The sequence below is a fragment of the Marasmius oreades genome, chromosome 3, assembly GCF_018924745.1.
Source record: "Marasmius oreades isolate 03SP1 chromosome 3, whole genome shotgun sequence".
NCBI classification, from domain to species: domain Eukaryota; kingdom Fungi; phylum Basidiomycota; class Agaricomycetes; order Agaricales; family Marasmiaceae; genus Marasmius; species Marasmius oreades.
In genome coordinates, this window is record NC_057325.1 from 2,460,060 (window position 1) to 2,484,689 (window position 24,630).

The window sequence follows — 24,630 nt, forward strand, 5'->3', positions numbered from 1 at the left end:
GGGGTGGATTTGTTGTAGCATCGATCCTCTTGTTGGGCCTGGTGAAGGCATTTAGGTGAGAGGTGAGGAAGCGACGTGAAGAAGTCACACCCCGTCGGAGCCATTGCCCAATTCGGTAATAAGTAGCATCAATTTATGCCGTTACTGTAAATAGAATTACATGAGACTTGGAAAGAGTAATTACGGCTTTTCTTATCTATATTGCCATCAAAAAAGCCGAAAAAAAATCTATAAAAGGTAAAAAGCATTATGTCGTTTTGCTGATGTGGTCCCAGAATTCGGAACTACGCATGCCGGAGCTACCAACACAACCTAGCGCCGATGACCTATTGAGGAACCATCAACCGGCGATGAGATGGCGAGCCCCGCCTTTGTTTGTTGTAAATAAAGAAAGTAATCCAAATTTGGTAACCATGAGGTACAGTAACGGCATAAATTGATGCTACTTATTACCAAATTGGGCAATGGCTCCGAAAGGGTTTGACTTCTTCATGTCGCTTCCTCACCTCTCACCTAAATGCCTTCACCAGACCCAACAAGTGGATCGATGCTACAACAAATCCACCCCACGAACATAATTTTTTTTCGTTGGGGATGAAGGTTTTCGGAGCTATTACCCTAATTTGGTAGTAGCATCAATTTATGCCGTTACTGTAAGTTGGTGCTTTGTGGGTATCACGTTGCTGTGGGACAAGGGCGGGGAAGCAGAGCTCCTACGCCGATTGGCTGGATCAAACTTCGGGCGTCGGGATGGTTGCCAGTTTTGGAATACATTTTATTTACTACAAACAAGGGCGGGGAGCTACACAAAATCATAATTGCGCTACAATTTTGGATGTCGCTGTAATGTAGCTTCTCTGAAATTGTACACTTTCGCGCGACGCGATCAGTCTGACAAGCGTTCGGACTTCGAAAATTTTGATATATATCTTCTTCCGTCACGAGCCGGACTTGCCGAGCCTGATCTTGAAGCACGTGCGCTATTACTGTATACATAGATATGATCACGCGACTTTGGATCCACTCCATGACAAGCTACTGAGTTCATTTTTACTTCTTTCCACCATGTCGGACGAAACACCTTCTCCAGAAATTCAAATCAACGTTAAAGGCATGGTTCACCTCTTTCGTGGTTTATCGTCTTATAAGACGAACTTTTAGGACCTTTCTTTTATAGGACCTAACGAACTCAAGTTACAGATAACGATCGCTACCGACAAGACTGTGGCAGACTTGAAGGAGGCAATCGCAGAGCAATCGGATGTCGAAGCAGCAAGGCAACGTCTGATCTATTCTGGTTGGCTCTCCTGTTATTCTGTTATCCTCTGTCTTGACTGATCAAATGTCCTTGCAGGGCGGGTGCTGAAGGTATTTATCACTCTGCAAAGGCGTCGTTGCGGTATCTGATGAAATCGGTTGGATGTGATAGGATGAAGATGCACTTTCAGCATATAAAATTCAATCATCGCATACAATCCATATGGTGAAAGGTGCCGCACGATCAGGTGGGACGGGCTCAACTCCGTCGCAATCCACCTCCCACCCACTCCCCACGATGCAATCTGGACAGAATCCTTCCGATCCCCTGACGCAACTAAACTCACATATGGGCTTTGGTGCTATGGCTGGTCTGAATCCGTTTGCAGATATGGGATTGAATCCCAATGATCCAAACATGGTGTGTCGCTCTTAATGCCATCCACTATTCTCGCGTAACCGATTATCGAACATCCCAGATGCAATCCATGATGAACTCACCGGAAGTCTTGCAGCAGATGGCTGGTATGATGTCAAACCCTGCTATCGTGGATCAGATTATTGCAAATAATCCTCAGCTACAAGGAATGGGGCCTCAGGTTAGAGAAATCTTTCAAAGTGAGGGGTTCCGAAATATGGTGTATGTTGCCAACCTTCATAACATGTTGGCTTGCTATCTTACTCGTTCATGTATAGGTCGAATCCCGAAACTTTACGTATGATGTTCAACATGTCGGCCGCCATGCGAGGTGGTGGAAGCCCATTTGACGCATTTGCTGGAGGTAGTACAGAAACCTTCCCCGCTCCCGGCGTACCAGGGGGTACTACCGGTGGCTCCAACACCACGACTTTCAGCACGACACCTGGTGCCACTGGCGCGAACACCGCTTCACCACCAAACCCCTTGTTCAATCCAGCTATGATGCAACAGATGATGAGCGCGATGGGAGGCAGTCCTAATTCTAATCCATGGTCAATGGGCGGGTTGGGAGGATTTGGCTCTCCTCCGACGGACAGCAGACCTCCTGAAGAACGGTTCCAAACCCAGCTACAGGTAGGTTTTAATAGTCTTTACCTATCGCTCCTCTTTTGAATCATTATGGTGGATCAAGCAATTGCAAGACATGGGGTTTACAAATGCGTCGCAGAACATTCGAGCGTTGTTAGCAACGGCAGGAAACGTCCCTGCAGCCATCGAGTACATCTTAGGCGGTGGTGGATTATAATCACTGGGAATTGGGAAAGATGTTAGCGGCTGACGTTATCCTTTCGTTGACATAGCTATTTATACGTCTATTTCTTTATTCGTTTAGGGTGACTGATCATGTCACCTGGTATGTATTGAATCGTGTGCCACGAATCGTAATGTAGTATTTGGCAAAAGACAGCAATATGGTATATATATACTCCAAACAACAAAGAAACGATTGCGATTCGTTCGAGAACGGTTATGGATTAGATTAAAAGTGCAACCCCCATCAGAACAGCAGTGATGTTCATTACCATCCCGCTAGCGCCTCCAACAGAGAGATCTCTCATACTAACACCTTCATTCAACAAAACGGAGGCATTGGAATACGCAACACTGGGTGTGTCAGTGGTCGAGTTGGTGCCATAAGCATAAGAAGTGATGTTACGGTCGGGGAGCTTATCTGCGCATTCGATGCTGACAGATTTGACCTGGGCATAGAACTGGCCTGGAGGACGTTCGCTCTGAGTGTGATGATCGAGAAAGAAATGTAATCACTCACCAGCAGCCTTGTAGTCAGGATCATTCCAGTTGATGTCGCCTCCAGACCAATCTCTGGTGCCTTGGGGCATAGAAGGAACTCCAGCGGGCCAGATCGATAGCTGAACACGAGAGGGGGTGCTGGGATAAGTCGATACACCCCTGGAATCTACTGTATCACTCTTCTTGACAGTCCTGACAACCTTTCCATCGATCAAAAAATTGAGTTCTTCAGGTTGCCAATCGATTGCATAGTCATGATAATTGGCGAAGGTGTCAGAAAGACCCTTTGAGGTATCTCCATTTGTCGTGGCGGGAACATGACCTTGCCAGAAAAGGTTGGTCTGAGCTTCGGTGACGCGGTTGCCAGGCATTTCCCAGTCTATTTCGTCCTTGATATTACTCATGGTGATGAAAGCAGTTACTACGCCTGGCCATCGACCGGTCTTCACTGGAGCATCTCGAAATGAGCTAACATGAATTGAGGTGAAGACGAAAACCTACTTGTAGCGGTGATTTTTCCATAATGAACATATCTCGTGGATGAGAGCCTCGTTCCACCGTTAGATGACGTCAAAATCATGGCTATGTCGCTTCCTGAGTTTTGAATGGAACCTTTATCAACTGTCCAATCGTACTTCTCTACATCACCGTCAAAGTAAGTGGCATTAGAGAGAATCCGCGAAGTGTTGCTGAAGTTGTACTTTGAGATGGCCTGTTATTAGATGTTGGGATGTAGTGAAAACGACCTTCTTTACCGTTGTAGACTTGCATACAGGGTTGGGCTTGCAGGAGGTGAGAGAGAAGGAGGTGAGGGGGTTACAACCGCCGAGGCAGAACTGGTGAAGGATCGTCAGTCAGCATTCTCTCGATGCGATGCAGAATTGTCAGAAAATGGGCTCTACGAAGAGTAGAGGAGACTACTCCAGCTCCAACCCAGCGTCTAAATAACAAGATAATTCTCGCACATACGTCGTCCGTCCCGCAAAAACCAAATTCACCTGTGATATACCGGTTTAGCCAACAATCAGAATGAGGTATAAATATTGCCTACGTACTACAACAAGGAGCAGATTTGGGGCACGGGTTAGTTATGTTGCTGGACCGAAGCGAAGGAGAGAAAGGAGAAAAGAACGAAAATTAGTCTCGCAGTCTGATGGGCGGGGTCCGGACTTACCACTGTGTGCCGCTCACAGTGGCCACAAACAGGGACGAGAACAGAACGACCACCAGGGACGAATGCATATTTGCTAAAGAGTGAGAGGGTTGAAAAGAGTGTGATGTGATGTGGATGGTGGTTGACAATCAAGATGTCCTTCTCCTATAATTAAAGTCCGGCCAGCTCAGCCCGTTGCGCGTGTAATAGGTGAGTATAATGCAACCCTTTTACTGGCACGGAATGGAATCCTTTGGCAGACTTCCATACAAGAAATCAAAAAGTAAAATGCATTAAGAGGGAATCGAACCCCCGGCGGGTCTGAATCGAACTAACAGTGGGTTACCACGTTCTTTTACAGGTGTTGCGGTTGTAAACTGACTTCGATTTCATGCATAAATGGGATAATGGGGTAGTACGAAAAACCAGTCAAGTTGAATCCTCGGTCAAAAAAAAAACTTTGCGCCAGAAATGAAATACAGCTACAGATTTGGGTGGCGCTCGAAATATAACAACAACCAAATAATTATTACAGTACGGCAAATTTGGCATGGGAAGCGTGGGAGCTGCCAGGTGACCCAACATTCCGTGTGACGGTGGCACGCTCAACTTCAACTAAGGAGGTCGAGGAAATGGCCATCCTCGACCCAGCTCAGCTTTCTTCGGCTTCCGAAATGCGCTCTCACCTCCAATCCCTTCTCGATGAAAAAGAGAAGCAACTTCAACAAGCTGGAACTCTTGGGCAGCGGGTACTTGCCCAGCAGATGGAACTCGAAGAGCGCATCCGCCAGTTACAGGAAATCATTGGCGACAGCGAGAGTGCAGAAGGAGGCTACGACTCAGGAGGAGAGGGAGCCATTACTAATGAAGAGGCGAGAGACAAGCTGATGGAATTGACTGAAACTTTGGTACAGTGGGATCGGGATAATGCAGTTTTGTCCAATGCGTTCGGCAAAGTGAGTGGCGAAAGGCATATGAAACGATTCCTTCAATATTTACCCTCAAATACAAAGTCGTCAGCGTCGCCGTCATTGACCGCAGCGGAATTACCTCGCGAAGAGTCCGTCGGAGAACGTTCTAAGGCATCAACCAGTGCTGCAGCACAAAGTAGGCGAGCCAAGAATGCAGCCCACCGTCAGGATGATGTTGGTATGGTCGCCTCCATATTTTCTGTGTTCACCAATCTTGACAAGATTCAACCACTATCCCAGAATTCGCTTTTGAAATTGGCAGTGGACTTCTCAACGAAGTCCGTCGGCTACAGAGTCTACTTGGTGAACGAGACAAAGCTATACAAGACATGAAAGAAGAAAGAGATGATTTGGAGGCCTCGGTGGAGAGCCTACGTACTGCTCTCAAACAGCAGGAACAAAGTGCAGGTCGGTTTGAGTTACGACATCCTTCCCTAATCTCGACCTCACATCTCGTAATAGACAAATTCAAGGAAGAGAACTGGAACCTCGAAGTCACTCTCCAAGATTTACGAACGCAACTCAATAATTCTCTTTCTCACACTGCCAAACTTGAGGGAGATCTCAAGAAACTCACCAAGTCTCTCGCTACCACTCAGAATGCTCACGAAACCGCCAAGTCAGATCTCGCGTCCACTCAAGTTTCTCTAGAAGCCCTTCAAGCAAAACATGAGACCGATAGCGCACTTGCACGAAAACACGCCGCGGGTTTGCAACGCGATAAAAGCGAATTACAAGGGACTGTTGATCGATTAAAGAACGAGATAGAAAGGGCTTCTCGAAGGCCTGGTATTGGTGGTAGTAGGTTTGGAAATGCATCCGGGCAAAGTCCTACCGCCTTAGGTTACAAGCCTGACGGGACTCCGAACGATTTTCTCACTCCAGGTGGTCCTGATGGGGGTGATCTTTTCAGTGGATCCACCAACAACCGCAGAGGCAAGATTGGTTTTGGATATAGCTTGGGAGACGAATTCGATCTGGACGTTGATGCTGATTCGCCAGACAACTCCCCGTTGCCTGGCGGAGCGTCCCCGTTCATGGCGCCTAGTCACCCTACCAATGAGATTGAAGCTCTACAACAAAGGCTTGCACATGCTCAAAGACAAATATCAACATTGCAGAGTACGGTAAGAAGGGAAAAAAGAGAGAAGATGGATTTGAGGAAGAAGTTGGGTATGTCGGAGGCGGATGAGAATGACGAGTGGGTGGACGGTGATGGTGTTGAAGAAGAGGTTCAAGATGAAGATCAGACCTTTGCTAACGGTACTGCGGCCCAGAAGCATGGGCGACAACATTCTGGAACCCCATACCGAACTGGTCACGGAGGTAGAGGCTTAAGGCGAATGCGGCGTGGTGGGCTCACCCTCAACGAACGTCTGTCCCTGGCATCTTCACAAGGGGACGATGATGACGATGAGGAGGAGGAGCTCGAAAAAGAGGATCAAGTACCGGACATAACTCCAGCGTCGCCCTCGCCTGCAGCCTCCAACCGAAATAGTGTTGCCAGCGTCACAAGCATCGAGGGGATGGACCCGGCGTTCGCAAATATTCTCAAACGGACTCCTTCGACATCTTCTGTGGGCCATGGTTCACCAAGTCCCCTTAGACAGTCCTTACTGAGACGTTCTACGCGTGGCGGACGAGGAAGGCCCATGTCTGGTAGTGTCAGTGGGAGGAGGAGAGGCATAGGATTGAGCATTAACGGAGGCAGACCGCCGAGCGTGGTAGATATCCCCGAGGATCTGGGCCAAGCGCTTGGGGATGTAAGCGTTGGAAATGGTTCTGGGAATGCCACGGCCATGGGAATTATGGCGGAACTTGGAATGGAAGAGCAGCAAATCATTGAGGTCGAGACAGAGGAGATCGGATGTCAGACCGATGAGATGGAACCACTCGTTCTGGAGATTATAAAGGAAGTCCCAGTTGAGGTTATCAAGGAGGTCGAGGTTGTGAGAGAGATACCTGTTGAGGTGGTCAGAGAAGTCAAAATTCCTGTTGAAGTTCCTGTCATCCAGGAGGTCATTAAAGAGGTCCCCGTAGAAGTCGTGAAGGAGATAGAGGTCGTGAGGGAGGTGAAGGTTCCCGTGGAAGTCATTAGGGAGGTTAAAGTCCCGGTGGAAATAATCAAAGAGGTTCAGGTTCCTGTCGAAGTGATTCGCGAAGTCCAAGTAGAGGCACCAGCTATCACAAGAAACGTGGTAGATTCGGCCGTCCAGCATGAAGCCCAGGAGGAACGACTAGTTGAAACGAAAGCAGTCAACACTGAAGGATTGCAGACAGCCGATGTCGAAATACAGACCAAACCATTCCTTCTCTCCACGCCACCTGTTGAATCTGAACGCACCAGAAAGATGACTCTCACCCAGAGAGATATCTCTGCCCTCAGCTTCGGAAGCGCAGGGGAAACCACTGTCCGTACCGGTTCAGGGCGTCCTCTACTTGGTGTTGGGAGTATCGGACACGATGTTCAAGAATCAGACGATGAATTTGACGACGGTGTAACCGAAACTGGCGGAGAAATGGAGACCGACGGCGAAACCGATACCGACGACTACCAGGATGCTAGGCAGAGTATTATGGCTTCCACGCCCTCAGCATCTACAGATGACTTCCACTCCACGTTAACGGTCACTGATAACGAAGGATCCGCAGACGAGTGGGATGAGGGCGAGACAGATGGGGAGAGCATCAAAACCTCAACTCTCAGCAAAGCAAGGTCAACTATGTCCCAATCGAGGTCTTCTTTCTATGCTACGCCCTCGGGTTCCGCCCATGCTGTTGGCCTCGTCGGTACCTCTATAGGCAAGTTCCCAATAACCTACGAATCCAAAGGTGTCGAGGCTACATCAATCGATGGACCTCCCATTGCCACCCCAACCTCTCGAGGGATGCCTCAACCTCCCCCTACTATCGTCAAACCGGACGTCAGAGAGATGTCGGTACAAACAGAGCTAGAATTCTTTCCACTTCCAAAAGCTATTTCTACTCCCCCCCAATCAATTTCAGGTTTACCTTCTGTCTCTCAATCGCCAATCATGTATTGCGTGGGTCCAGGACCTGGAACTCAGCAATTCCAATTTGTTACGCCTACCACGCCACCGTCCACCAAGTCAAATGGCTTAGGCTCAGCGACTATCATTTCACCTGTTCCTTCTCCCTCCTCTAACCTGTTGAGGGAATCTACAGGAGGTTTTGGAGGCCTTTCGACTCTCTTTCCTCGTCACTCTGTGGATGAACATCGGAGGAAACAGTCAGTTGAATCTGCTGTATCGTCTATTCTCGATGATGCTACACCGACCGCACACACTAATCGTTCCAGAGTAGCTTCCGCCAATAACAACGGGATACCCCCTCCAGTCGACAAAACTAGACCTCCAACGATGATCGTTCCACCGCCTCCTCGAGCACCTCCTCCACCCGGGAGCATGCCTCCACCCAGCTTTATACCAGAGCGGAGAATACCCACTAGTTCCACCGCTTCACATGATCGCGATGTGGCCCCACCGAGACCATCCTCGCCTCCACCCCCAGAACTCATACAACGTGCCACCACCCCGACATTCGGTTCAGTTCTTTCTGTACCCGGTGGCAATAGATTCGGGTCTGTTAGGCAACATGGATCTTTACCTCCACAAGCCATTCGTCAACTACCGTCGACAAGTAGTTTCAGGAGTGTGGCGAACCCCGTCAACAAAGATTATGGCTTTGCCACCCTGCAAGCTGGTAAAGAAGTGTCCACAACTTCACTTGCCAGTGGGGGAAGCGGTATTGGGAGCGCCAGGTCGTCGTTATCCTCTGACCAGCACCCGTATCTCTCAAGGAACCCAAGTCACTCAACCCCAAACAAAGGTGGTGGATTGGGTGGAATGGCGAACACGATGGGGATCTCGAGATCTCAAGTGGCGAACCCCACCGATCCCGCCGTCATCCACTCTATCACGCAGACCATGATTGGGGAGTTCTTGTACAAATACACTAGAAAGGCTATTGGCAAAGGACACGGGACTGCGCGACACAAAAGATTCTTTTGGGTACATCCTTATACAAAGACCTTATACTGGAGTTCAGCAGATCCCAACTCAACGAACGTAGCAGAATCAAGTGCCAAGAGTGGTATGTTTTTTATGGCGATGATGACAACTGAATACTAATTTCCTTGCGCAGCATATATCGAGGGAGTGCGATCTGTGCTAGATCCAAACCCTATGCCCCCCGGTCTGTATCAGTACAGTGTCATTGTTTCTACACCTCAGAGAGAGATGAAGTTCACTGCTCCGACAAAAGAACGCCACGACATTTGGCTTAACGTGAGTATCGATCAATCGGGTCGAAAAAACACAGCTCACTCTCGCATAGTCTTTGAAATATCTTCTGGCAAGGCCCAACCCGACCCACGTAACATCGCCCGGAAATGTTCCCAACGCTCCCGAAAGTCCCATATCCGACCAAGGGTTTGACGATGATCATAATCTTGCCGTGAACTCAAGTCCCCAGAGCCAACGGAGTAGCCGGAGTGCTCGAAAAGACGTATCATGGAACACGACTCCTCGCGGGAAAAGAAGCAGATCGCAATTATCTGTTGGAAGGGGGTCCATAGGTAGACGGGCTGGAACACCCGCTGCGGAGTATCTGCGATGGAATGGCCCCGAAAGTCCCCTCAGTCCTTCCAAGTCATTTGTTGATGTACCCGCCAACGAGTACGGTGACGGGAACTTGGACTTCGAGCTACACGGTGATACATTGTCCGATGAGGGTTTTGAAGGACTAGAGAATGTTCGAGCTTGTTGTGATGGAAGGCACACTGTTGGCCATTCTGGAAAACCCCCACATCATCATCATCATCATCACGAAGGGGCAGGTTCACAAAATGGCGATCATAGTGGCCCTTTGAGGCCCGTGTCCCCATCAGCATGGTCTTTCCGTTCTAGTACCAACTCGCACGATGGTGGCGGCAGTTTATTTCCTTGGGGGAGAGGGGAAGACGGCAAGTTGAGATTTGGGTCGAGGAGGTCGAACAAATCGGTGTTCACTTGAAGGAAACAATTAGATTGTAGACGAGGCTCATTCACGCTCTTTCGGACTTTCCACTTTCGCTTTTTCTGTATGTTGTCCACTTCGTTTAGTCTCCATCTAGCGCTCTATAGTTACGATAACCACGATCCTGCTTTAGTATTCCTTTCTATTATATCCTTAACATTCTTTTAGTTCCGTCTATTTGAGCTATTCGAGCTGTACTCCAATGGTAGCACGTGACGATGACTTCCCTCTGCGTCGCCTATCATGTCAATTGCGATATATAACCCGGTTTGTGGGAATGGCACTTCAAAGGTTTGTACTCGTTGTCTGCTTTCCCTCAGCCGAATCCAGAAGCCGTTCGTTGGTAGAGTTTCTTAGAAGAAGAGGTTATACCCCTCCTCGACCGGGCACATAAACCGACTCCCAAAATCATTGCGACAGAGCGTCCAGGACATGCTGGGGAGGTTGTGAAAGAGGCTCTAGAGACGACGGAGGGGGAAGTTGTCGTGATTTTGGGCTCGGGCGATGGGACCTTTCACGAAATTATCAACTTCTTGTCAAGTTCAGAATTGAAGGGGCGCAGAGCTGGCGCTACACTTTCTAAGCTCTATTTCGCCCTTGTACCTTGCGGAACGGCGAATGCCTTGTTTTCATCTTTCTTTCCACCCCTTACGCCAGAGTCCTCGAACGAAACCACATATAAATTGCAATCCGTGCAGTCTTTTATCGATGCAAAGAGCGCTATTCCTCTGACCCTGGCCATATCTACTTTGTCCTCGTCGCCAGAGAAGCATGCACATCCAAAAGGCGAGGAAGCATTTTTCGCTACGCAGTGCCTTTGTTGACCGACCACCCCTCAACAGCTGTCGTTTCTGCGGTGGTTGTATCGACATGCTTACACGCAGCCATCCTGAACGATTCCGAATCTCTTCGTCAAGAAATCCCCGGGATTGAACGATTCAAAGTGGCTGCTCACAATAATATTGCAAAGTGGTACAGTGGGCATGCAAAACTACTTCCGGCTGCGAAAGTGGGTGTGGTTGAGGTCTATGATCCACTGATGAAGTCATTCGAACCGTACTCAGATGGCGAGGACGATGTCGTGGATGTCTATGGTCCCTTCGCTTACTTCCTCTCGACTGTCAATGTCGATCGTTTGGAGCCATCGTTCCGCATCACACCCCTTGTTAAGGATATTACACCTGTCGAGGCTACGTGCGACCTGGTGATGATTCGTCCTCTCCGTGATCCCTCTTTATCTTGGGACAGTTCGGAAACAAGGCAGGCATTCAAACCCAAGTTGATGAAGGCTTTACAAGAAGCATACAATAATGGAAACCACGTTAATTTGACCTACAACGACAAAGGGGAGATCGTCGATAGAGGAGACGGTCCCCCTGTCGTGGAATATATAAGGTGTGGTGGGTGGGAGTGGGTGCCTGTGAGTCTTTGTTTTCTGGACACGAAGCAAGGTTAACAGTCATGTAAAGGACGATGTTGACGGATCTGCTCATCTTCTTTGTTCTGATGGATTTATGTCGACCATTGAGAAGGGCGGTCGAGCAGTATGCACGGCGGCCACCCCGAAGGAAGATGCTGGTTTTATGGTTTATGCCTAAGGATTCGTACGAAGATGTTCGAATGACGGCTCTGTATAGATATCAATATCGCAAGCACGATGATGGTAGTGGTTCTTAATACTACTAGATGGCTGAGATTATAAGTGTAGACATATAGTACATGATCGGACAATTGAATCCAGTAAAAACTAGGTAGAGACCAGGCAGGACCAGTCGCAGTCTAGTGTTCCATCTCCAACGCTGCGTAATTCTGACCTTGCGGGCTTTTGTCCGCGGTAACCCCGTAGAATACTCCGACCCTATGAAATGTCGGTATCCCTGAGGATCCTTATCATGACACATCGTCGTAACAGTAACGTAAAATATGACCTCGGAATGAATCAGAACCATACCGAAACCTTCCTCTCCGATTTTCCCGCCACACTCGCTACGAGCAGGTATGTGACCGTTGAATCGACGGGAAGGCTGAATCTGCCTCTTGAGTCGGAAATGTGTATGAGTATTCTCCGTTTACACTGTGTTTTCTCGAATATAACTTGAAATTTATTGTGGCCAACGATTGAAGTCTAAGTGACCTGCGACACGAGAACCCGCGGTCCTCCTACGCTACCTCGACCAACTATCCGGAGACCGTGATGGTCGCAGTTTATAAAACATTCCGGCGTTATCGATTATATTTGACAAACTTAAAAACACTATCTACGATCATGAACTACGTATACGTATACTTTCATGGTCACGTCTAACGACAGGTCAATAAACTCAATGGTTATGGAATGAGAGGTTAACACGGCAGCGTTGGTAATGGTATATTTTTAAGAACCCTAAAGAAGTTCTTACGGTAACAAAAAAAATTCCGTATGGACAAAGCAACGGGCCACCATGTATTCAAACCCAGAACCCAGTGCGCCTAAACCCAGGGTGCAACCTCGCGTTAACGAGAGATCTAGAATAAGACCTTGAATCTTGAACAATAGACACAATGTCAACACTTCTATGCATCGCGACCACCTGATAAGTGGGTTTAAGCATAGAAGCCGGTTCCATGATGTGGGAAGGTCTGAGTATCGCGACTGGTCAAACCATAATTACTCACGCCGTATGCGTACCCTTCATTGCAATTAGCCCTTGTCCCTGCGCCGCAGTCATTTGAATCATGACGAGGTTGAACACTGGTACCGGGGAGTAGGTCTGTGCAGCAAGTCCTAGATGACCTAGCTATGTTCTGCGTAGAATAAGTTCTCGATCGATAGGCGTGCGTGATAGGAGAAATTTATCAATACCTGTTCGCCTGAAATTTCCAAGTCCGAGCGCGAAGACGAAAGTGCATCAAAAGACTGTCTAGACGCATAAAGTTCGACGGCAGTCGGTATCGTAGTAATGGGGCTAGAGGACTGACGAGACAGCATCGCCCTTGGAAGTACCTGCCCTCGTCGAACCGATGGGTCCATGTTCCCAAAATGTGCGGGATACGAATTCGATTGGCCGTACGAAAACGCGGTTGAATATTGCGAACATTGAATGGGCCCATCACTAAACACGACCGACCGATGTTGCAAAGTCGGCGGACCATTTAAGACATCATTTGATTCAGGGGATGTTATTTTCCAGGACGTTAGAGGGGAAGAAGGGGAAGGGCATTTCGGAGGACTGCCGTTAGACAGACATGCCGGGAGGGAGGGAAGGCCAATGGTGCCAGCTCCGATGGCAACAGACGACGGCGAGTGATTATCAAGGACCCCCGGCCGATTGTGATATCGATGGTGATACGAAGCTGGGACCTTTGAGAGCGAGAACATAGGAAAATGTGCTTTCTGGGAAGCCGCCCCGTTACGGGACTCCATTTTATCAGAACATGCAGGTGGCAAGAGGGAAGACGCCATCACAGAACGAGAAGCTGTATTCAAGGGTCTAGTGAGGAAGGTCCAGGGAGCAAATCGTGGGCCCTATGGAACTTACTATTGACACCGCAGCCAGGTCTATTTAACATGTACTGGATGGGCCCCCGATGACGAGCAATTTCAGGTTGTTGGGCAGAATCATCGATTCCGGGGTATGACCTAGAACGGCCACGTTCTGTAGCGCCAGGATAGGGACGAGAGATGTCTGTACAGCCCCAGAATAACATTGTTAGAAAGAAAATATTAACACGTGAGCCGGAAAACAAGACGACAAGTCGCGCACAATTGTGGGGTCTGGCCTGGCATTCGGAGGGACCAGATCGAAGATAGTAGAAGCCCTGTGAAGAGGAGTTAGAAGAGGAAGTTGAGGGAGAGTAGAACGAGTCTGATTGGGATTGGTTCCAGGAAACACTTGGAAAGCCAGGAAACGAGGTGGGAGGTAAGCGGAAACGAGGACGCGCCGAATCATGGGCCGAAATCTCGTTAGCGAAATCGTTGGGATTGCATTGAGCTTCTGACAGCTCGACAGGAAGCTCTGGTGTGCCTTGATTGTGCTGTCGGCCTGGGCTAAATGTCGGAGGGGTAAAGAGAGCACCATGGTAAGCGCTGGGAGAAGAAATTGACGTCGATGTGTTTGACATCGCAGATGGGAATGGAAGCTGCTGGGATGAATCGTGGAACGAGTACGAGTCACTATCGCTGGCAGTACTGGATGCGTCGTCCATGACTATGAGGTTGAGGTCCTCAAGTATTCCTCCACAGTACCCCTCTAGTTGCCATTCGAACATGCATGGCTCTTCCTCAAGAGGTTTTGGTTCCTCGCCGCACCAGGTCAAGTACAGATCCTCCCGTTGAGGACCTTTATGTTTGGTATGAAAGGCAAAGGGGTTCAGCCGGAATGAACCCATCATTTCAAGCATTTCGGTGCTTGCGTGCGTGGCACGAAGAGGGACTTGTGTGGGAGGAGCTAAAGACTGAGAAATGAGCAGCTGTTCCGCGAGCTCCGACTGGGTGACCGGAGAGTGCGATCGACGATGGGGGAAGACGCGGACTGACGTGGACTTATGTACGACGAGAGAAGATAGAAAAGGTTCAATGATAAAGTGGGGTGATGTAGGGCGAGAACAAGGCTCCAATTTCACAGGATCGAGAGAGATACTCGGAGAGAGGGACAAGTCTGTTAGAGGAGAGGGTTCATTCCACAGTTCCGTGGGCGAAGTTGATGTTGATGAGCGGGAACGTTGAATCATCCTATGATCCTCTGTACGATTGCCGTTTGGCTGAGGAAGTGGCCCATTTTGTGATCTAAGAACGACATACCTGCGAAGTCTGGATACAATAGCTGATCTGTCAGAAATGGAGGAGAAGTAGGGTCGTCTGGAGGGTTTTTGGCACTGGTTGGGGAGTACATGGAGGTAGCCTGGTAGTTAAAGTAGCAGGAGCAACGTACTAAGAAACCCAAAAGACTAGCGCGCCGCCCTGAGGGATCACCTCATTGACCGAGGATCACATAGAACAGAAATGTATTAACACATCTGCAGATCGTTGAAGACGAAGACCGTAGCCAACGACAACTGCCCTATTGGGACAGGTCTTGAAGGGATCCGCATAGACTAATAGCTTCTTGCGCCGCATGCTCCGGGAACCGGCACCCGGTGTCTGTACGGCAAGCGTTCGGCAGGCACCGAGAGGCGGGTGCGGCGCAGAACTTGACGGAATGTCATTGAGTGGCGGCCATTCTGTGATCTTCCAGCCCATGAATATCGTTCCAGGAAGTTCTTGTGTCACGAACATACTATCACTGGTAACACGTGTTGGCCTCGAATAGCGGCAAGATTGCTGCCTCGGGACGTGCCGTTTCTCTAGGCCAAAGCAGTTGCAGGCTCCGACTGATCGGAGAGATTGGGATCTTATAACGTACAAAGTATTCCCAAGTTGAAAAGTGACTGACTGCATGGTGAGAAACACAAGTCAGAACTACAAGTACAAACGCTGAGTCGAGGGTCGCATGGGTGGGGTGAGACTAGGATGTCCGGGGAAAGAGCGATGATAGCTATCTTTTGCTGCAGCGCTCCTAGGAGCTTTGGGGTAACAAGTAGCGGCGAAAGGGCGCGGATCAACCAGACTCGAATGGTGTCAGTCACCACAGTCGATCCATGAAGGCCTTGTGTTCAGCGTTCGGTCATGGATGTTGGGCTGTCACTGCGTCACGACTCACAGTGACACATCGCGGTCACATGCCCGGGACATGTTCTCCGCTACCCTACAGCCTGGAATTGTTTCTCTGTTCTCTTCCACAAGTTCAGATCCTCTTTTCTTGTTCTCAACACATATCGACGAATCCCTTCCGTCAGATTCACTCATTCACTTTGTCGATGACGAAACATCCGAGCCTGGTCCTCCTCATCCAGCATCCTTGATCAAAATATCGGGCACCGGGCACGCACTATGCCAGACTGTTTTGCACCTTCAATCCCCTACCTTACCTACCACTTTTATCCAGTCACCTCCCCACGGTTCAGATTACCAAAGTCTAGGTCTGAAGCACCCTTGGATTCACTTCCAGATCCGAAATTTGGAAAGAGAATGCAGTATAGAGATCGGGATTGTCGATCAAATGGGCAGAGAGGGAAGAATTAGACTCTCGACTTTTCAGGTGAATTTTCCGCCACTATCACCTTCAACTCCACCCGTCCTATGTTACACCCAGACTTGGTCTTCTCTCTTCGTCGCTACTTCTTTTGAAGGACTTACAGGTAATCTTTACAAACAGAAAGATCCTCAACTCAATATTTCGCCGAGTAAAACGACATACAATGATCACCTGTTACAATCATCTCCCTCGAACCATTCATCTCTCCTCCACCTTCCTCTTAACTTTCCCTCCTCCTCCTCACGTCCACTCACCTCCTGGGCCACGATAACCCTCAATATCCCAAGTTTCCTGCCGTATTTCACTGCCCTCGCAAACACCGATTACCACTCGATTTCGGATGATTCGGACCTAGTGCCCACGAGTCAGAGTATAGAGAGGAGTATCATTCTGAGAACCCTTCCAAACGGGACTTATTCACACGTTTCATACGTGAGGGTGTACGCGACCTGTCGGCTTCGTAGAATATGGTCCAGTGAGGCTAGTCCGAGTCAAAGCCATAGCGTGCCTTGGGAATTCGAACTGTATGGGGGCGGCGTCTGAGCTAGAAAACATTCAGGTATAATTCTAATTGACAGTAACGGGTAGAATGAATGAGTATTGGCTTTGTGGGATTGACTACGGCTGGCTTTAGATACGCAGCAAGCAGTGAGCATACCACACATCCGACGTGTTCGCCGGTTATTATTGATCTCGCAGTACAAAGACCAAAACGCGTGCCTTACAGGAGTTGCGAAACTCCAAAATCCTTGACTTGATAACGGGAGTACGTTGACACGAATGGCGGAGACTTCCGATCTTCAGGAGTGAATTATTGGAATTGTGCTCCGGATATAAGCCTTCCAGAGAACCCGTAGACTTTTTCAGGCTTGGCCGAATTCAAGTTGGAAGCACTCAGGTTAAAACAAAATGACCATCGGTTGCTCTCCAAGAAAAGCACCCATCGTGAGTCGATTGTTCTACCTGTAACAGATCGTCTCGTGAGCTCTTCTGCACGATACCGGGAAGACACACTGACTGTTGACTTGAGGCGAAAGGCGCAGAGGAAGGCTCGAAACCAGTCACCACACCACACCACGCGGCGTCGCTCCAAATTGGCTCCAAAGCACTGATCGAACGTTAGATGGAAGTTCCCCTAGGCCTGACTAGCAGTACCTTTCGCGTGTGGCCTCGCATTCGGCAAGACTCGCTCGTACGATAGCGAAAACTTGCTCAGCCCAAGGCAAGCCTGATATGGATAACTTGAAGGGTCACTTACTCGACTATCTACGGTTTTCAATATCTTCCGTTCACTATGGAGAGATCGAAGTAGATGAACGAAGCACCGTGTGGCTATTGGACCTGTTTGGATGACTCGTTTCTCGAAGCTGCGAGCAGTCAAATTTCAAAGCCAGAAATAGTCGAACGCCATTTTCGAGCCGGATTCATCGCCGGTTGGAGTTGTGATTTTGTTCCTTTTACCACAGATACACACCATCAAGCCAAATGAACACTGGGCCCCGCCTGGAACCACCCTAAGCAAGTTTGACGCTGCAACTCCCTCTTGATCACGAGGTCTGGCAAATGAGAGGCGAAGGTACAGGAAGTGAGGTAGAAACAACTTTGTCATTCTTTTCGTGTCTCCGTGAAAAAGGGGAGATTGAGAATGTAAGAAATCATACATCACCTCCCACAATCATCCACGCTTCCTCTTCTTCTGATTCCTCACCTTCTTTTCAAATTCTCCCACACCACCAAGCAGTTCCTTAACCTCCCCTTTCCCAACCATACACACCTTCCTCAATCTATTGGAAGACGTTGCCAAAGACCTAGCTCTCCCATCAGACTCGTCCTCACTACTACTTTCCTCCAGTTCATTCTCAATGACGTTCCGGATCAGCCATCGGTCGTGGCTCACGATCACGACTGCCCCTTCAAAAGCTCGGAGCTCCTTCGCGAGTGCCACAACGCTCTCTGAATCTAGATGCGTCGTAACTTCGTCCAGGACGAGGAGATGTGGGGTGCTAGGATGAAGAATTTGAACCAGGGCAACTCGCACCTTCTGCCCTCCCGAAAGTTTCTTTATCGGGATGTCAGAAACTGCTCTGCCGGTTAGACCCATGGAAGCAAGAGCAGCACGAGCTTCGCGTTCCGAGTCAATTCCATGAGCCTCCATCGTCAGCTCGAGCGCAGTGCGTGATGGAGGGAGCTCTTCAACTTGAGCTTGAGAAAAGTAGCCAATACGCGCTTTCGGATGACAGTTGACCGTTCCTTTTGTGATCTGACCATTTGAATGGGGTCGATTAACGAGGCAAGAGACAAGGGTGGATTTACCCGCCCCATTGAGACCAACCAGTCCAATTCGATCACCAAGATGGACTGTCAGTTTGATATTATTAAGTGTGGGTGTGGCCACTCGCTTGTATTTAAAAGTCAGGTTCTCCACGGAGAGTAATGCTCCGGGAAATCTGAGCTCGGGGAGTTCGGATGGAATGGTGATTTTGGCGGCGACGTCATCCTGAGGTATGTCAATCTCTGCTCGCATGTTTGTGTGGTAGCCTGCCAAATCTCGATTGAGCTTGAATCTCCCGCCCTTCAACCCGACCTGTATGCCCATCCTCTCATCGAGCTTCTTCTGTCGAGATGCGGCTTGCTTTAATTTCTTGTCGTCACCGGACACGATGGCTGCACGAACGTTGCCAGCTATGGTGTCTTGCATGTGAGCTTTTTGTCTGTCCTGTGCTTCCTTTAAACGAGTGAGACGCCTCTTCTGCTCGGAACGTGTGGCCTCGTAGGCCGACAGATTTCCTGGGTACCGCTCGAGCTTGCAATCGCGCAGGACGATGATCTCATCTGCGATGGAGTCCGAAAAAGTTCGGTCATGTGAAACGAGGAGAATGGTGGTATCTGTTCTCTCCTGAAGGTGCGCCTCTAGCCAGAGAAGAGACGGCATATCTAGGAAGTTGGTGGGCTCGTCGAGAAGGAGGATATCGCAGGGTTGGAAGAGTAGGGATGCAAGAATTGTTCTCATGTACCAACCGCCCGAAAGGAATTTTAAGGGTTGAGATATAGCAGTGGAGCCGAAGCCGAGGCCAAGTAGAAGGTCTGTAGCGCGTACTTCAGCGGTTGAGGCAGACATCTAGAAAGCATGTTTTAGCTGAGGGGAGTCCACTAGCTAGAAGGGGACTATACCGCTTCAAGAGCAGCGTCAATATCTGCGAGCATCATGACTGCCTCATTCGTCTCTTCGGCGACTGTATGGAGACTTAAATCTTGTAACCTAGAGAGACCAGCTGTGATTGGGTGAGAGTGTGTACGCGTAGTATGGCCATACCTAGCGGCTTCTTCCTCTACTTGGGCTTCCAAGGTCTTCAGTTCTTTTCTAGCCTTGAGTCCCCGGGCACCACTTCTCAACTGGGCGGTCTTCCTCGCATCGTTGAGTTGTTTCAGGTGATCCTCGTGTTTCAACTCCCTCACTACCCTTACAGCGGCACCAGGATCATTGTAATCGTCAAGTGCTTTTCGGAGTACTAGAATCATGGTCAGTGTTGAAAGATGCTTCGGAGTACAAGATGTACACGTACAGCCACTTCTTCGCAAAGCTTCTGTCCTGACCGTATCACTTTGCACGACGAACTCCAAAACAGTTATATCTTCTTTACCTCCATCGACGGCAGGATTGTAGCTTTGTTGCAGCAACAGTACTCGTATAGACTTTGGGATACCAGGAATGAACTTCTCGCCAATGGCACGCATGAGCGTCGACTTTCCGACACCATTACGTCCCACGAGAACATAGTGAACGCCGGGGGATAACTTGAGATGAGAATCCATGAGAATATCTCTTTTTCCGATAGAGATATTGACAGCATGAAGGTCGAGATCTGTGGAAGCGGTGTCTTCGTTGATATCAAAGCGCGTCTGCTGGGAGGTGGCCTGGATGCCGACGGTATCAGGAGGAGATTTGTCTCGGGGCATTATTCTTCTGCAAATGGACAGTCTTGAGATGAATGACGAGTGGGTCAACGTTCGAATCTTTTATAACGGTTCATGTTTTTGACAGTTCCGAGTCTGAGCGGGACCGCTTCTCCGCTTCAGTGGATGCGAGGACTTGACCTAGAAGGCACCAGGAAATGAGTCAGAACCACTGCAGAGAGCGGAGTCAATACTTGGGGTAAACATACTAGACCTGTAACCGGTCCCTCTGTGACGATGCCAAACATGTACAGAGGGACCTGTAAAACGGAGTTTAAATTTGGCTGAAAGAGCTTATCATCGACCGATCACCCATTCCGACTTCACCCGTTCCCCATATGGCGACTGCCATATTGGGAGAGAGCGCTTGCACTCCATCTCTACTGTTATTCTCACTCTGTCCTTTTCTTTCGACCATTGTGCAACCTATATACATCATAAATATTAAACCATCTTTCAAAGAACCCTGAATCCAAGAAATTTGAGTCCCATAGAATTCTCGGACCTCGATGTTTGCCCAACTTGCAACGAGTCCCAGGCCAGCAGAGCATTCATATTCAGCACCAACACCAGCACAACCTATAAGCATTTCGTAAAGTGTTCGCTTTGACTTCTTTGGTATATACAAGACCGGAAATGCACTTGCCTGATGCACTAGATGCTTCAAAGTCAAGTACGGTGCCAATAGTAGGTGATGCATCATACGATTTCAAGCTGGAGCCTTCAGAGGACTTCATTAAAAGGTGTTTCATCAAACTCAATGCATCCTTTTTGACTCAAAAGTGGGAAAAATCTAAGTAGTATGCTCGACACCATCCGACATCTCAGGATACACCTGGAGTACGCTGTGTTGCTTGCGCGTTTGCGCCCTGTCCCAATTTGGCAGTCGCCTTATGGGGAACGGAAAACGTCGGCCCGGTGATCGCTCGATGGTAAGCTCTTTCAGCCAAATTTAAACTCCGTTTTACAGGCCCCTCTGTACATGTTTGGCATCGTCACAGAGGGGTCGGTGACAGGCCTATAAACATACGGCTGCGCGAGCGCTGAGCGTATTCGGCTCTTTCTCGTACCGACTTGGTCCTCTACCCCCTCTCGAGTCAGAAGTTTCCATAGAAGTCTTGCAGGACATCATGAACGTCGTTGTTGCACAAAAGGAGGCCCTGCGAAAATCTGTGTCCTCTGTTTTACGAACTCTCGCTGCGTCGAGTATCGATGAGCAATGTGCCTAATACTTGACCGACCGTTTCACCTCGTTTATACTCGGTCTGAACAGCAAAATTAGTCTCAGCAAAAGTGCTGGAACTTCCACACTTCCGACAATCTCAAAACATCAGCTGCTATCTTAGCATGCCCTCCGGCGAACTGGACACCTCAGACATCGTTTCAGAGATTCTCAAGTGCGGTGAGGCCTTGAGAATTGGCTGCTAAGCATGATGTTGATGGACTTCTAGGCAAGACGCTGTTCGTTCCGAAAATCGACAAGAAGACACCAGGGCGTATGGACTTAGTGCGAGTTTACAGCAACGATGATTTGAACTCGTTACCTAGCGGATTATGGGGAATAAAGGAGCCCACCAGCGATTTCTCAGGTCAGCCTAGGGCAAACGGTGTGTATTTGAGCTGATTCATTCCTTGCATTTACCCAATCGGACTTTTTATCAGCCTCGGATGAAGGATTGGATATGGTAATCGTTCCAGGTGAATGAGATTCCTGACATCAGGCATTGATATTTGACGAAAAGGAACAACCAATCTGAAGGTGTGGCCTTTGATAACTCAATGTCGAGGCTAGGACATGGAAAGGGATATTACGATCAATACCTCTCGGCTTATACGGTGACTGGCCGCCCGCCTCCATTACTCGGTAAATTACTTCGCTCCTACAGTCCAGTTTAGAGGTTCACAGTCTTCTCATAGTTGCGTTATCTCTTCGAGAACAAATGATGGAAGGTCATTCGGTTCCTGTGGACGAGAGTGATTGGAAAATGGATATGGTTGTGACACCGAACGAAATTGTATCTGGTAGAGGATGATCGTTCATTTTGTTCTAGAGCTGTGTGCGCTGGAAGCTGGTCCACTCTTCAGCTAAGTATTGGACCTTAGAAACCAATAAGTTCTCGTCTCACCAACGTTAGTGGGGAGACCAATGGAAGGGCTCGTACGAGCCCATCGTTGACCGAGGACCCTCTGGTGAAGAGAGTATGCGCACCAGCCTGTCACTTGCAATGAATTCCAAGACCCATTACGGAAGAAGAAGGTGAGCGTACCCGGTGTCAGCCGTCTCTCGGGAAAGGATGACACGATACGTTCTTCCTGCAGGAAGGTATGCTGGCCCTAGATTAGAGTCAAGATTGACCGCGCAACAAACAGGTCATTGACGAACCCAGTTGCGGCACTAATACGCCCTTCGCCCCCGATTCAAAATTTCCGGGTGATCCATCAGGGTTAAACAGTTTCGTGGCTAGTTGGGAGGTGATCACGACCTAAATAATCTCAATGAATTTGCAGCAGGGCCATCGATACGCAGGAAAACTGACGGTCAAGTTGTGAGCAGCGCAATCATGAACTAAGGTTCGTTTGATTTGATCAAACATTGAGGTTTTGGCCGAAGTTTTGATATCTGTCGTGCTCTGAAAAGGGAACGATATAGTATCTATGACGAGGAGAGATAACTGGTTTCCGCCGCCGTCAGACAATACACAGACAGTGAATATTAGCACCTACTGTAGGATGTGCCAACAGATAAGTACCCAGATTATGGATGAATATCACAAATTGAAGCAGAGCAGAAACTTTCAAGTAAGACAGAAGGGTCTGATGGTTGGGTAGGTCTGAAAACCAACCAAGGTTGAAGCTATTCTGGCGCCAATGAACAAAGAATCTTGCCTTTCAAAGTCTCCTCGAGTATTCTGGGATTTGACATGTTTTGGCAGTCTACGAAGTGAATACTGGGTTGAAGGGCTGTCGAGAACTGTGTTCATACCTACAAAGAGCACTCCCTCTTCTGCTTCGAGGAAGGAGCGTACGACTCCCACAGCGACCCTTCCCTTCGGAGCCCCAGGGGGACCCGACAATTCCAGGATTCGACCTCGCGGAATACCACCCTCCAGGAGTTTATCCAGCGGAAGAAAATGGGTTGGAAACTTGGTAATTGTGGTGCCCCGTCTCTGTGAGGCCAGCGCGGCAGCCGACCGCATTATTGGAAATGAAGTTGTGTTTGTTTGTGGTAGATGTACGGTCCTTGCAGACATATTGAGCGCTGAAAGAACGATAGAACTTTATTATACGGGAGGAAAACGCACAAGCTAACCTTGTGCGAGCTGCTCTGCCGTTTGGGTCGGTATCTCGTCTAAGACTTCATGTTCGTGATTCGCTCTTTTCAGTGGTAAGACAGGTGACGGTGAATGAACGAATGTATCAAACGTCGGTCGACTGTCACTTCGAGGCGTCATTATGAATCAAGATCTTCAGGACTGATCATGAATGGACTTGAAAAACAAGCGTTTGGCCGTGTCGGTCACGTGCGCGTTTGTTTGAACCGCGTCAAAGGTTAGAAGTGACTTCAGTCGCAAAAACATCACCAAGGGTGCTCTAATAAGATGATAATAATGAGATTATTCAGGTATGTCATAAGTATGAGGTATAAAGCTAACATATAAATCATGACTAGTGAAGAAGGTGTGTTTGGCGAGAATTAGTAACATGTGAGTGAATTCTGAGCGAATCCAAACATAACTTATTACTCATATTGGAACTTATTACATCCACTGGGTCCGAAGTGGATTTATGTAAATTTTAATCTTAATCTTAATCTTACTGGCAGTCAACCATACCCAGACTCACTTTTGTCAACTTACAACGAATGAGATGTGTGCTCACGATGGACAAGAGAAGGTGGAAGAGGGTGGAAAGGGATGGAAGGGAGATACGAGAAGGATGGGGTTGCCGGAGGCTGGCCGGGAGGGCACGGGCTGGGTGAGGCAGGAACAAAAAACCGTGAATCTGTGTGTCCAGACCAGACCTGAACGCCAAAGAGTAGGTAGAATAACTCGTAAAATAGCAAGTCAATTACCTATCACCTTAGCGTTGTAGGGATGTGGAGGGAGGGAAAATTTTTTTAGAAGAAGAGCAAGAGAGATATGGATGTCAAAATGCGAGCGGCAAGATGGACGTGTGAGGAGAAGAGTGCTGCGAGCGCGTCCATCTGCCGCGTGATCTCATCCTCAGATAATCTCTCGCAAGCTCGACCTTATCTCGGAATGAGATGTGTGCTCACGATGGACGAGAGAAGGTGGAAGAGGGTGGAAAGGGATGGAAGGGAGATACGAGAAGGATGGGGTTGCCGGAGGCTGGCCACCCACCCGGTGTAAGGACGTTATGAGCAGCAGGTACCTGAACGCCCCAAACGGAGCA

General features: G+C 48.8%; 9 protein-coding genes across 9 annotated transcripts; 5 read left to right on the top strand and 4 right to left on the bottom strand.

Moving 5' to 3' along the window:
* Positions 1–1,035: 1,035 nt before the first annotated feature.
* On the top strand, positions 1,036–2,684 carry E1B28_006113 (uncharacterized protein). The gene is made up of 7 exons (XM_043150734.1): positions 1,036–1,111; positions 1,178–1,297; positions 1,355–1,368; positions 1,430–1,678; positions 1,737–1,897; positions 1,954–2,311; positions 2,370–2,684. The coding sequence occupies exons 1-7, from the start codon at positions 1,066–1,068 to the stop codon at positions 2,481–2,483; spliced, it is 1,062 nt and encodes a 353-aa protein (XP_043011824.1). The 5' UTR covers positions 1,036–1,065; the 3' UTR covers positions 2,484–2,684.
* E1B28_006114 (uncharacterized protein) lies at positions 2,685–4,397 on the bottom strand. The gene is made up of 7 exons (XM_043150735.1): positions 4,164–4,397; positions 4,045–4,085; positions 3,959–3,987; positions 3,745–3,825; positions 3,491–3,689; positions 3,009–3,437; positions 2,685–2,954 (listed from the first exon to the last, which is right to left on the bottom strand). The coding sequence occupies exons 1-7, from the start codon at positions 4,229–4,231 to the stop codon at positions 2,713–2,715; spliced, it is 1,089 nt and encodes a 362-aa protein (XP_043011825.1). The 5' UTR covers positions 4,232–4,397; the 3' UTR covers positions 2,685–2,712.
* A 377-nt stretch (positions 4,398–4,774) lies between these two features.
* Positions 4,775–10,147, top strand: E1B28_006115 (uncharacterized protein; the record flags this gene model as incomplete). Its single annotated transcript, XM_043150736.1, has 6 exons — positions 4,775–5,098; positions 5,156–5,291; positions 5,354–5,521; positions 5,576–9,226; positions 9,278–9,420; positions 9,470–10,147. 6 exons carry the CDS (start codon positions 4,775–4,777, stop codon positions 10,145–10,147), a joined length of 5,100 nt encoding a protein of 1,699 aa, XP_043011826.1.
* Positions 10,148–10,393: 246 nt separating this feature from the next.
* Positions 10,394–11,748, top strand: E1B28_006116 (uncharacterized protein; the record flags this gene model as incomplete). The annotated part of the gene is made up of 4 exons (XM_043150737.1): positions 10,394–10,441; positions 10,498–10,936; positions 10,993–11,570; positions 11,620–11,748. The coding sequence occupies 4 exons, from the start codon at positions 10,394–10,396 to the stop codon at positions 11,746–11,748; spliced, it is 1,194 nt and encodes a 397-aa protein (XP_043011827.1).
* A 733-nt stretch (positions 11,749–12,481) lies between these two features.
* Positions 12,482–15,813, bottom strand: E1B28_006117 (uncharacterized protein). The gene is made up of 6 exons (XM_043150738.1): positions 15,407–15,813; positions 14,931–15,356; positions 13,894–14,871; positions 13,669–13,815; positions 12,993–13,606; positions 12,482–12,934 (listed from the first exon to the last, which is right to left on the bottom strand). The coding sequence occupies exons 2-6, from the start codon at positions 15,019–15,021 to the stop codon at positions 12,734–12,736; spliced, it is 2,031 nt and encodes a 676-aa protein (XP_043011828.1). The 5' UTR covers positions 15,022–15,356; positions 15,407–15,813; the 3' UTR covers positions 12,482–12,733.
* A 45-nt stretch (positions 15,814–15,858) lies between these two features.
* On the top strand, positions 15,859–16,806 carry E1B28_006118 (uncharacterized protein; the record flags this gene model as incomplete). Its single annotated transcript, XM_043150739.1, has 2 exons — positions 15,859–16,266; positions 16,384–16,806. 2 exons carry the CDS (start codon positions 15,859–15,861, stop codon positions 16,804–16,806), a joined length of 831 nt encoding a protein of 276 aa, XP_043011829.1.
* Positions 16,807–16,926: 120 nt separating this feature from the next.
* E1B28_006119 (uncharacterized protein) lies at positions 16,927–20,451 on the bottom strand. The gene is made up of 6 exons (XM_043150740.1): positions 20,427–20,451; positions 19,827–20,358; positions 19,577–19,772; positions 19,435–19,522; positions 17,282–19,381; positions 16,927–17,226 (listed from the first exon to the last, which is right to left on the bottom strand). The coding sequence occupies exons 2-5, from the start codon at positions 20,218–20,220 to the stop codon at positions 17,939–17,941; spliced, it is 2,121 nt and encodes a 706-aa protein (XP_043011830.1). The 5' UTR covers positions 20,221–20,358; positions 20,427–20,451; the 3' UTR covers positions 16,927–17,226; positions 17,282–17,938.
* Positions 20,452–21,195: 744 nt separating this feature from the next.
* E1B28_006120 (uncharacterized protein) lies at positions 21,196–23,050 on the top strand. Its single transcript, XM_043150741.1, has 8 exons — positions 21,196–21,438; positions 21,491–21,619; positions 21,669–21,824; positions 21,880–21,915; positions 21,977–22,081; positions 22,135–22,474; positions 22,537–22,788; positions 22,856–23,050. Exons 1-6 carry the CDS (start codon positions 21,348–21,350, stop codon positions 22,248–22,250), a joined length of 633 nt encoding a protein of 210 aa, XP_043011831.1. The 5' UTR covers positions 21,196–21,347; the 3' UTR covers positions 22,251–22,474; positions 22,537–22,788; positions 22,856–23,050.
* On the bottom strand, positions 21,255–23,723 carry E1B28_006121 (uncharacterized protein). The gene is made up of 9 exons (XM_043150742.1): positions 23,528–23,723; positions 23,201–23,476; positions 23,104–23,151; positions 22,942–23,048; positions 22,755–22,889; positions 22,601–22,700; positions 22,485–22,551; positions 22,344–22,430; positions 21,255–22,286 (listed from the first exon to the last, which is right to left on the bottom strand). Exons 1-8 carry the CDS (start codon positions 23,667–23,669, stop codon positions 22,349–22,351), a joined length of 957 nt encoding a protein of 318 aa, XP_043011832.1. The 5' UTR covers positions 23,670–23,723; the 3' UTR covers positions 21,255–22,286; positions 22,344–22,348.
* Positions 23,724–24,630: the final 907 nt, after the last annotated feature.

Excerpts from the sequence above, each read along its gene's own strand:
- E1B28_006117 (XM_043150738.1), bottom strand. The coding sequence starts at position 15,021 with ATGTACTCCCCAACCAGTGCCAAAAACCCTCCAGACGACCCTACTTCT. Across the intron at positions 13,607-13,668 it reads ACCTGGCTGCGGTGTCAATA|CTTCTCGTTCTGTGATGGCG; the intron begins GTAAGTTCCATA and ends CCTTGAATACAG. Across the intron at positions 12,935-12,992 it reads TGGAAATTTCAGGCGAACAG|AACATAGCTAGGTCATCTAG; the intron begins GTATTGATAAAT and ends TATTCTACGCAG.
- E1B28_006114 (XM_043150735.1), bottom strand. The coding sequence starts at position 4,231 with ATGCATTCGTCCCTGGTGGTCGTTCTGTTCTCGTCCCTGTTTGTGGCC. Across the intron at positions 3,988-4,044 it reads CAAATCTGCTCCTTGTTGTA|GTGAATTTGGTTTTTGCGGG; the intron begins GTACGTAGGCAA and ends GGTATATCACAG. Across the intron at positions 2,955-3,008 it reads TCCTGACTACAAGGCTGCTG|GCCAGTTCTATGCCCAGGTC; the intron begins GTGAGTGATTAC and ends AACGTCCTCCAG.
- E1B28_006120 (XM_043150741.1), top strand. The coding sequence starts at position 21,348 with ATGAACGTCGTTGTTGCACAAAAGGAGGCCCTGCGAAAATCTGTGTCC. Across the intron at positions 21,825-21,879 it reads AGGTCAGCCTAGGGCAAACG|CCTCGGATGAAGGATTGGAT; the intron begins GTGTGTATTTGA and ends ACTTTTTATCAG. Across the intron at positions 22,082-22,134 it reads CCGCCCGCCTCCATTACTCG|TTGCGTTATCTCTTCGAGAA; the intron begins GTAAATTACTTC and ends GTCTTCTCATAG.
- E1B28_006113 (XM_043150734.1), top strand. The coding sequence starts at position 1,066 with ATGTCGGACGAAACACCTTCTCCAGAAATTCAAATCAACGTTAAAG. Across the intron at positions 1,898-1,953 it reads GAGGGGTTCCGAAATATGGT|GTCGAATCCCGAAACTTTAC; the intron begins GTATGTTGCCAA and ends GTTCATGTATAG. Across the intron at positions 2,312-2,369 it reads GGTTCCAAACCCAGCTACAG|CAATTGCAAGACATGGGGTT; the intron begins GTAGGTTTTAAT and ends TGGTGGATCAAG.
- E1B28_006119 (XM_043150740.1), bottom strand. The coding sequence starts at position 20,220 with ATGCCCCGAGACAAATCTCCTCCTGATACCGTCGGCATCCAGGCCACC. Across the intron at positions 19,523-19,576 it reads GTAGAGGAAGAAGCCGCTAG|GTTACAAGATTTAAGTCTCC; the intron begins GTATGGCCATAC and ends TGGTCTCTCTAG. Across the intron at positions 19,382-19,434 it reads TTGACGCTGCTCTTGAAGCG|ATGTCTGCCTCAACCGCTGA; the intron begins GTATAGTCCCCT and ends CATGCTTTCTAG.
- E1B28_006121 (XM_043150742.1), bottom strand. The coding sequence starts at position 23,669 with ATGACGCCTCGAAGTGACAGTCGACCGACGTTTGATACATTCGTTCAT. Across the intron at positions 23,477-23,527 it reads GGCAGAGCAGCTCGCACAAG|CGCTCAATATGTCTGCAAGG; the intron begins GTTAGCTTGTGC and ends TCGTTCTTTCAG. Across the intron at positions 22,431-22,484 it reads CGAGAGACGGCTGACACCGG|GCTGGTGCGCATACTCTCTT; the intron begins GTACGCTCACCT and ends TGCAAGTGACAG.